We start from the raw sequence: 11,050 nt of genomic DNA, 5'->3' as shown, positions 1-11,050 counted from the left end.
ACAAAAAAATAATTGTAAAATGCCTATTAGTGCATAAAATATGTATATGATCAAGCTCATATAGACGTATGATACACAACTGAGGTTGCATGAGCAACACTATGAAGGCAGCCTGTGTTTAACCAGAACAGGGTTAGTTTCCCCGTGTCTCCTCTCCCTTAACATGGAGGGTCCGTCTCTTTCTATGGCTCTGGCTTGTCACACCGGCTCCCGCGCCGTCACCTCTCTGACCCCCAAATCTCTCCCACCGTCCTTTTTCCCCCCCCCCCTCGCGTTGTTTTCCAGTACAATTTGACTGGAAAATTGCAAACAGGCTATTCGTGGTACTCTACACACGAGTCTGGTGGCCACGCCAGCTGGAGGAAACAGAAAATACGTCACATAAATGGCCGGGCATTGGAGTAGTGGTCTATTTCTGTATCTTAGATGATGGTCGGAAGGTTACGTCCGTACATACGAGGATATTACCAAGGGAGAGAGGAGGAGGAGCAGGGGAAACCTAACCGGCAGTGAGAGATACTTACGAATAAGTGTCTGATGTTAACACAAGCGATCAAAGGTCAATAGGGGTGCGGCATAAATAACGACAAACGCTTGGTGGTCACAAATTCTGCCGTATAAATGAATGAACAAATTGTGCAGAATAAATGAGTGAGGCCGGCGAAGCCCCTTTGAAGCGCACGTGGGATTTGCATCAGTGCAATTTGAATTAGCCTGTTAATTAAAACTGGCCGCACTTTGACCATAATGAAATCGACAGCGACGTTGCCGCGCTTGAATAACCAGGGTGATTGAAAATGTTCTGGCTAATGAGGGGTTTTCCAAAGACCGGCAGCTATCAGTCAAACCAATTTCTAATACTCCAGCTTGGGTGAAGTATTAGCTAAACTTTTCAAATAACCGACGGTGGATGGCAGACTCCCGAACGCTCTCGTCCCCATTACGAGAAGTACGTCCACCCTAGGTATATACGCACACACTGGCCTCGATGAAGGAGACAAACAAAAAGTCAGATTATTAATTTTCCGTTAAAATGATTCTTCTAATTGTTTTCAGTGAAGCAGGTATTTTTCTGTTTTGCTTAATTATCTAGATCGCCGAACTGAACCTCAAGCTGCGAACACCAGTAATAGCTGACATATTATTGTCGTGTTTTTTGATGTCTTGATGCGCGCTCGATAATCCAGGTAAGAAGATCGAAGAAGGTTGACTCAGTTCATCTGGATACATTTATTGACAGATACGTTTCATCACTCATCAAAGTGTCACTTTGACGAGTGATGAGACGTATCTGTCAATAAACATTGTATCCAGATGAACTGAGTCAACTTTTGTTGTTGTTTTGTTATCATATTGTTGCTGTATGATGTTACACCGTTGTGAGACCTTCCAAATCTTTTGGCTATAAAACATAGGCAGTGTTAAATTCACCCTCGTCTTTTCAGTTCCCACCTATGGATTTCCTTCTGAACAAACAACGGTCAATATTTCAGTGACGTTATTACAGACACGCACTAATCTTGGGTCTCTCCTTCTTCTCCTTATAGAGGACAGCGGCGGCATCTCATACCATTACACCAGCTCGTGGCAGGTTTGTGTTGGAAAAGGCCGGGCATTTGGTGGGAAAGTGGTCCGTTTCGCACGTGACACCAAAGGACCATTCGGCCGTGCCCGACAGGCATGAGTTTGGGAAGGGCTCCCCGCTACAGTATTGTGTCCTCCGAAGAAGCCCTGAGACTAGGGAAAATGGCCGCTGTGGGCAGCTTTGGCAACGGAAAGATCAACACACGTCGTAAATGCCACAGCAGGTTCGTCAACAAGTCAGGACAATGCAACATTCACTTCTCGAACATGGACGAAAAGTCCCAGCGGTACATATCGGACATCTTCACCACCTGTGTGGACATCCGCTGGCGATACATGTTTTTGGTCTTCAGCCTGGTCTTTGTGGTGTCCTGGCTATCATTTGGTCTAGCGTTTTGGACCATTGGCCTATTACACGGGGACATGGACCGCTCTTCGGGAGATGACAGCTTTGTCCCTTGTGTAATGCAGGTGAACACCTTTGTGGCGGCGTTCCTGTTTTCCATTGAGACACAGACAACCATTGGCTACGGTGCCCGGTGTGTTACGGAGGAGTGCCCCGCTGCTGTCTTCATGGTGGTCTTACAGTCCATCGTGGGCTGCATCATAGATGCATTTATGATCGGCGCTATCATGGCCAAGATGGCACGACCCAAGAAGCGTGCGGAGACTCTGCTGTTCAGCCACCACGCAGTGATCGCCATGCGGGACGGAAAGCTGTGCCTCATGTTCAGAGTTGGTAACCTCAGGAAGAGCCACATTGTGGAAGCTCACATCAGGGCCCAGCTTGTTAAGCCCCGTATCACGGAGGAGGGGGAGTACATCCCCCTTGAACAGATCGACATGAACGTAGGATACGACAAAGGCACCGACCGCCTCTTTGTGGTCGCGCCCCTCACCATCATACATGAGATCGATGAGGAGAGCCCATTGTTCGGCATCAGCAAGCAGGATCTGGAAACGTCAGACTTTGAGATTGTCATCATCCTTGAAGGGATGGTGGAAGCCACAGCCATGACCACGCAGGCTCGCAGCTCTTACCTGTCTTCGGAGATCCTGTGGGGTCACCGCTTTGAGCCGGTGATCTTTGAGGAGAAGAACCGGTACACGGTGGATTACGCGTACTTTCACAAAACTTTCGAGGTGCCATCCACCCCGCGATGCAGTGCCAAGGATATGGAGGAGAGGAAGTTTCCAGCATCTGGTGCCAACTCCTTCTGCTATGAGAATGAGCTGGCATTCATTGGCAGGGATGAGGAGGAGGCAGGGGAGGGAGCAAGGAAGGAGGACAGAAAGGCTTTTTCAGAGTTGGTGAATGAGCTGGACACTTGCGGACAAGATCAAAAGTCCTCCCGAAAAGAATCCGAGATATGACCTTTGGCTGTTGCCTTTTAAAAACGTCCTACTTGTCACTGTTCAGTTTTTCCTCAGAGCTCCTGAAATCCAGTTGGGTTACAAAGACATATATGAAGTGCCAAATGAGCGTCATTGTACTGCCGCGAGGACGGCACTGGAAAAAAAAAGAGGTTTTGCCAAACAGGAAGGGTCAGCAGCGCTGCTTTCCAAAGCAAGAGCAATATGGATAAATATTTCCTGACAATTTGTTTCTGTCACTGAAACGGTCGATGAGCTTTAGCAAATGCAAAAACTGTCCATTTTAATATGGGAATGACTGTAGTCAAAAAAAGGCCTGAAAATCACCTCGTATTTTTGGACGTTTTGAAACGGTTGTGGGATTCTATGCAGGGTTCTCTGTTCGCACTATCTGTCCTCCTCAACATGTATTTTGGAATTTCAAAAATAGCATGACTGTGGGGGGGGGGGAAACATGGTGAGAAAGGATGCAATAGATGAACAACCGTGGCTGCTAAAAACAAATCCGAGTACAGTACTCGCTTTAGCTGCTATTGACGTCGCCTCCGGTCCTCTATTGCTCAAACCCGAGGGAGGAAAGTGCAGAAAAATGAAACAATGAACTCACCCGTGTTGAAATGTGAGCCTTATTTTGGGAGGCTGAAAACCCACTGAGTGAGTGGACGCAATCAGCGATGTAGTGGTAAATAAAACAGCGGGTAAACTATGATCTTCCGTCGGTGATCATACCATGTGGGGCAATATTTTTTCCCGAAAAGCATTAATCTAAGTATTTTCCCATTGAAATACACTATTCTCTGTCATTTCCGTCAGTGTGATACTATTTACTTCGCAGGATGAAGATTTAGTATGTCAGCCTTAAAAAGAATGGGTAAACTATAGTCTGCACATCCAAAGGTGGTTAAACTGTGTTTAGGTGAGTTTACCCCCCCCCACAACACCTCAGTGGTATATTTAAAATGCATACCAGATGCAAAGCACGGCTTAAAAAGAGACTGGTTATCGTTATTATGACGCAGGTGAGACATTTTCCCCTTAGAAATGTACATTCGAGGGTCAAGAGACCCTCCTGCAGACCTGTGAAAATCCAAAGTAACGTCAAGCCAATTAACCAAACAACAGGTAACCAGTGTGAAATGAAACGCAAGCAACTCAAATTTCAACTGACGGGATTTGCATAACTGAATTCTACCCCGTACGACGTTGTGTTGGAGAGTAATTCAAGACTCGACATGCACTTCTGGGAGGCTCCCATTGGAAATAGAAGAACCTAATTAAACTCTTCCAAAATTAAACCCCGTCACATGCACCACATGGACCCTTGGGGGGGGGGGTAGGTAGACATTAAAAACAGGCAACATCTGTGCACTGCCAAGTTAAATTCGAAGGTCCAAAAAGGAGGCACAAACAAAGATAACCCCAAAACGGGTATGGGGAGCCATTTGTTTGGCGCAATTTGACTGCACGAGCCCGTGAGGATCTACACATTTGATTATCTAAGAGTACTTTTAAAATATGTGGCATTTTTTTTTTTTAATTCATTTCACCAGTTTTCTCTTTTGTGTTGAGAGCATTTGCCGAGCACTTGTTCTGAAAGTGTGTCGGTCGAGGCCAAGGAAGGTTGAATCCGTTCATCTGGGCACAATGTTTATTGACATACGTTTCATCACTCAGCTAAGGGACCTCTTCAGTCTAAACGGACTGCAGGTATCCCCGCCCCTTATAAACAATACAGCTGCATAACCACCTAAACCAACGACCAGTTTCATGTGCACATATGGGTGTGACCATTAATTAGAACTTGTGACATCCATATTTGCATATGAAACTGGTTGTTGGTTTTGGTCGTTATGCCACTGTGTTGTTTATAAGGGCAGGGACACCTGCAGTCCATTTAGACTGAAGAGGTCACTTAGCTGAGGGATGAAACATAGTATCTGTCAGTAAACATTGTATCCAGATGAACTGATTCCACCTTCTTTGGTGTTCCTACCTGGATTACTGAGCGTGCATCGAGACATCCATCGAGGTCTTGGTCACATTATTGTTACTATGTCATGTGAGGCGGTGGAGGACACCGAAGGCCAGATCAGGTTAATACTGCAGCGGAGGACAGCTTGCCTTTGGCCCCTAGCGCCAAACGTACAAACACATTTCACTTTTCGGGGATGACGGGTCGCCGATATCAAGCGTTAGATGTTTTTGTACGTCTGACTTTATCCTCGGGCCTTTGGCGGTGGTCTCTACTTTGCGGGTAAACCGTCAGGATTCGCTCTCGGAGGCTGCCAACCCGGTGGTCTCTGACGTCGCACCGTCGCCAAATTGTGCTCTGATTAAAATGAAAGCTCTGTTGGCCGTAGAAAAAGGATGTAGAGTTGAAATGACAGCGAAAGCAGTGTTGAAATTGTAAATTTTCCATCGTGTAATTTAATTAGAAATCTGTTCCAGCTTTTAGATTAGGCCGCAACAGGACACATACACATACACATGCAACCAAATTGTGCCACACCGGGGAGCCGACTGTCCATCTAATCTATCTAGCTAGTTTGCTTCCTCTGTCTTTGGTGATTTACGATTGAGCGTTTCTGAAAACACACATGGAAATACAGAGATGACGCGCATCAAAATGTTCAATTTCGTTTTCTCCGGAAGACTTTCGCATTCTAGCCGGCAGGGTTGCACGGCGAGGCTGTCTGGTTTGTAATGTGCAGATAATATTTCGTCACGATTGCTATAATAGATCCTTCCCCGGAGATGTCTTACTTTTTACAGTTTTCCCACCCCCACCCCAGCACCTTTACTGTACAGTTCCTTTACTCCCCCGTATCCGCCTGCACGTTAACCATCATAACCTTGCACCTTAGCAATCATTTCGACATGCCATGACCTGATCCTACAAAGGGAAGTAGAAAATGGCGTGATCAACTGATCAATCTGTACTATTTGTATTATTATCAGTTTTGTATTTTCTCCCCAGTTGTACCCAGCCAATTAGCCCACTCTTCCGAGCCGTCCCACTCGCTGCTCCACCCCCTCTGCTGATCCGGGGAGGGCTGCAGACTACCACATGCCTCCTCCCATACATGTGGAGTCGCCAGCCGCTTCTTTTCACCTGACAGTGAGGAGTTTTGCCTCCTCACCGGACGGGGAAGTGGGAGGTGACGTAGAACGTGGGAGGAGCCCACTATTCCCCCTCCTCCCTGAACAGGTGCCCTGACCGACCAGAGGAGGCGCTAGTGCAGCGACCAGGACACAGACCCACATCCGGCTTCCCACCTGCAGACACGGCCAATTGTGTCTGTAGGGACACTCGATCAAACCGGAGGTAACACGGGGATTCGAACCGCCGAGCCCCATGTTGGTAGACAACAGAATAGACCGCCATGCCACCCGGATGTGTACAATTTGTATTCAACATATGTCATCACAACCTTATACTTCCATCAGATAAGGGGGATGAGGCCTTTAAAGAGCAGTATAGGGTGCTTAGGATATTTGCCCAGACTAATACACAGGTTCCTACAACGATATCAGTATTTACATGTTGGACGTGTCCGTGTCAGTGAAACGGGAAACACTGCTAAATCTAAGCTACACTGACCCACCTACCGTGTGTTAAGGTTTGTGTTAAAGAGATTGAAGGATTTAAAAAAAAAAAAAAAAGGTTTAAGGTGATGCAAACTATAGGAAATGACCATTCCCCACGCAGACATTTGCTTCACTTTTTGAAGGAATAAGAAAAAATAGGAGCTGTATCACAACAGCTCCTCCCGGAGAAGGTGAATTTAGTTCTCCCTATGGGTTAACTACAGGTGTATCTATATCATGATGAGTTATGGTTTTGTTTTTTTTTTTGCTATGTCACGATATGCCTGTCTTAGTAAACAAATTGTGGTTGCAGTAGCGTATGCACAAACAGCAAACCTCAGGACCTTCTGCATGCATAGTAAGAGAAAAAAAAGCACTATAACCTGTAGATCCGGCAGTTCATTATCGTGATTTCCTGTGGACCGGCCTGTGTTATTGATAAATGTTGAATATTAGGTAGTCGCGAGACCATTTTCACTTGCAACGTGGTGAGCTACTCAGCAAGGCAAGTGACTGACAACGTGCGATGGACAGATGTCTGAAGAGACGTCTGTGGACGGGAACGCCTTGTTAAGCTTTGCCTCCTGCAGGCCTGACTCGTCTTCCACTGACCGCCAATGAAGCAACGGCGACTCGCCTTCTGCAGTGTCAGAAAAGTAATTTTGCAAAATGACAAGACGAATTAAACGCAATTGCAAATGAATAGTGGAAATAAAACCCAACCAATAAAGCTGTTTCCCTTTTTTGTTTTCTTTTTTTCCCCCTTCCTTCCCCACGACAGCCTGGTTTTCGTCTGCGCTTGAATAATTCAAGTCAGTAATGCGAGGGTCTTGTGCTTTAGGGCTGCAGCGGGCGAGAGAGGGGTAGGGAGCGACCCGCTTGATAAACAGCGAGGGCTGGGCTGTAGTTTGTGGCGGTGTGATTCTGCGGGCCGGTGTCTGGTTGGGGTCAGAGGTTTCTTCTTTCACTGTTATGCAATCGATGTGGCGCGTCTTTGCGTACGCACAGACAACTCTTGGCAGTGCGGCCTGACTTTACTCCCCGGTGACCTTGAACACCGACAGCAGATCTGTGTCTGTCTCGGGCACGCACACACCCCTTCAGAGCCGAGAAAAACAACTGAAGTCAAAATTTGGGTCCGGGCAAACGTGACTGTGATCATGGATGCTCGCATCGTCGAGATACAGTGCATCCGGAAAGTATTCACACCCCTTCACTTTCCCCACATTTTGTTATGTTACAGCCTGATTCCAAAATGGATTAAATTCCTTTTTTTTCTCATCGATCTACACACAATACCCCATAATGACAAAGTGAAGAAGGTTTTGTAGAAATTTTTGCAAATTTATTAAAAATAAAAAACTGAAATATTGCATGTACATAAGTATTCACACCCTTTGCTATGACACTCAAAATTGAGCTCAGGTTCATCCTGTTTCCACTGATCATCCTTGAGATGTTTCTACATCTTGATTGGAGTCCACCCATAGTAAATTCAATTGATCGGGCATGAGTTGGAAAGGCATACACCCGTCTATATAAGGTCCCGCTGTTGAGAGTGCATGTCAGAGCAGAAACCAAGCCACGAAGTCAAAGGAATTGTCGGTGGACCTCCGAGACAGGATTGTATCGAGGCACAGATCTGGGGAAGGGTACAAAAAAAATTCTACAGCTTTGAAGGTCCCGAAGAGCACAGTGGTCTTCATCATTCGTAAATGGAAGAAGTTTGGATCCACCAGGACTCTTCCTAGAGCTGGCTGCCCAGCCAAACTGAGCAATAGGGGGAGAAGGGCCTTGGTCAGGGAGGTGACCAAGAACCCGATGGTCACTCTGACAGAGCTCCAGCGTTCCTCTGTGGAGATGGGAGAACCTTCCAGAAGGGCAACCATCTCTGCAGCACTCCACCAATCAGGCCTTTATGGTAGAGTGGCCAGACGGAAGCCTCTGCTCAGTAAAAGGCACATGACAGCCCGCTTGGAGTTTGCCAGAAAGCACCTAAAGGACTCTCAGACCATGAGAAACGAGATTCTCTGGTCTGATGAAACCAAGATTGAACTCTTTGGCCTGAATGCCAAACGTCACGTCTGGAGGAAACCAGGCACCTCTCATCACCTTGCTAATACCATCCCTACAGTGAAGCATGGTGGTGGCAGCATCATGCTGTGGGGATGTTTTTCAGTGGCAGGAACTGGGAGACTAGTCAGGATCGAGGGAAAGATGGATGGAGCAAAGTACAGAGAGATCCTTGATGAAAACCTGCTCCACAGCGCTCAGGACCTCAGACTGGGGCGAAGGTTTACCTTTCCACACGACAACGACCCTAATCACACAGCCAAGACAATGAAGGAGTGGCTTCGGGACAAGTCTGTGAATGTCCTTGAGTGGCCCAGCCAGAGCCCAGACTTGAACCCCATTGAACATCTCTGGAAAGACCTGAAAATAGCTGTGCAGCGACGCTCCCCAACTAACCTTACAGAGCTCGAGAGGATCTGCAGAGAAGAATGGGAGAAATACCCCAAATATAGGTGTGCCAAGCTTGTAGCTTCTTACCCAAGAAGACTTGAGGCTGTAATCGCTGCCAAGAGTGCCTCAACCAAGTACTGAGTAAAGGGTGTGAATACTTATGTACATGCAATATTTCAGTTTTTTATTTTTAATAAATTTGCAAAAATTTCTACAAAACCTTTTTCACTTTGTCATTATGGGGTATTGCGTGTAGATTGATGAGAAAAAAAAGGAATTTAATCCATTTTGGAATAAGGTTGTAACATAACACAATGTGGGGAAAGTGAAGGGGTGTGAATACTTTCCGGATGCATTGTATATTTAGACATCTTGGTGTAGTGTATTTTATACATCTAAACGCGAAGAGGTTTTCCACACATGTAAACGACGGCTGAGGACACTGCAAAAAAAAAAGGGGGGGGGGAGTACTGTAATGCTGCGACTGGTGACGTCCTCCCAACACTGACGCTATGAGTCAGTGCTGCCCCTCCATCAACAACGAAGTTCGTGCTGCCCACGCTTGTCATTCAGTCACCAGCCAGCACGACCCGCCAAGGCAGAACGGGACATGTGTCGGGATGTGGATTCTGGCGACGTCATGACAGCTGACGTGACAGCCCCCGGTTAGACTGTGGTCCCCATGCCGACTGCGGTGTTACTTTTTCGTGAACCGTCGTTCCTTCTGTGAGCTGGGAGGGGTGGCGGCGTTTCATGGCAGGAGTGCCGAGGATAAAACTGTGCGCTCACCGCCCACCTCGCAGTGTTGGAGGATGAAAAAGGCAGGGAGAGTCACTCCCCCGGCTCAGAGAGTGGGCTGTTTAAAGCCAAGATGTTCCCTTAGCTGCAGCCGCTCGGGCCTTTGCCGGTGGGCCCTCATCTGCCGAGAGGTGGAGGGTGGGTGGGTGGGGGGCAGCCGATAGGACGGCCCCAGCGATGTGGCACGATCAGAAGGTTGGGCCCTAATCCCCCGAGTTGGCTGTACTTGTACTTTATCTACTGCCTGCAGAGGAGGGCACCACACGCTGACTGGCAGGACCCCTCACCCCAACCACAGGGGTGAGAAGAAGGGTCAGGGGGAATGTTGCTTGCGGCAACTGCTGACAGCCACATACACTAACTTGAGGCACGCCCTCCTTCGCGCTAAACTTCCTTGCTCACCGGAGAGCTGACCTCGAATCACGACGGCATAAATCAAGCCAGCCATCTTGCCATCTCCATCCACTCGTGTATTCTTTACACAGTTTTCTCTCCCTAGACTGCTCCTCGTTTTACTCCTACCATTTTCCGAGAATATTCACATTATTAATGTGTCGTATCTTACATGGAAGTTTAGAGGCGAGGTTGGGGTCAGATGATCGCCGGCTTGATTTCCCCACTTCCCCTTCCAACAACGTCCATTCACTTGGCTGAGTGAAGCTGCCCAGTGGCCAACAGGATGAATTCCATGCATCCATCCATTATCCAAGCCGCTTATCCCACTTAGGGTCGCAGGGATGCTGGAGCCTACCCCAGCTGTCATTGGGCAGCAGGCGGAGAGACACCCTGCACAGGCCGCCAGTCCATCACAGGGCCGACACATTCACACCTAGGGACAATTTAGTACGGCCGATCCACCTGACCTACATGTCTTTGGACTGTGGGAGGAAACCGGAGCACCCAGAGGAAACCCACGCAGACACGGGGAGAACATGCAAACTCCACACAGAGGACGACCTGGGATGACCCCCCCCCCCACACTCCCAAGGTTGGACTACCCCAGGGTTCGAACCCAGGACCTTCTTGCTGTGAGGCAACCGGGCTAACCACTGCGCTACCAGGATGAATTCATATAAATGAAGGACAGACCGATAGACAGATTTCATAGTCATATGATATTGGAGCTAAGCTGTCAATAGGTGAGTGCCAGCAATGTTGGTGCAGATTTCAGACTCTGACGCAGAGCTGAGTAGGTGTATTTGAGGACATAATTCCTTTGGATGTGAACAAAGCAAGAACTGAA

The 11,050-nt window shown here is 47.6% G+C and overlaps 1 protein-coding gene across 1 annotated transcript; it reads left to right on the top strand.

Moving 5' to 3' along the window:
• The first annotated feature begins 1,680 nt into the window (after positions 1-1,680).
• Positions 1,681-2,958, top strand: kcnj12b (potassium inwardly rectifying channel subfamily J member 12b). Its single transcript, XM_056287312.1, has one exon. The coding sequence runs from the start codon at positions 1,681-1,683 to the stop codon at positions 2,956-2,958; it is 1,278 nt and encodes a 425-aa protein (XP_056143287.1).
• Positions 2,959-11,050: the final 8,092 nt, after the last annotated feature.

Source organism: Lampris incognitus, chromosome 10 (genome assembly GCF_029633865.1).
Source record: "Lampris incognitus isolate fLamInc1 chromosome 10, fLamInc1.hap2, whole genome shotgun sequence".
NCBI classification, from domain to species: Eukaryota; Metazoa; Chordata; class Actinopteri; order Lampriformes; family Lampridae; genus Lampris; species Lampris incognitus.
Note: the sequence above shows the minus strand (reverse complement) of the source record. Positions and strands in the feature narration are given on the sequence as shown.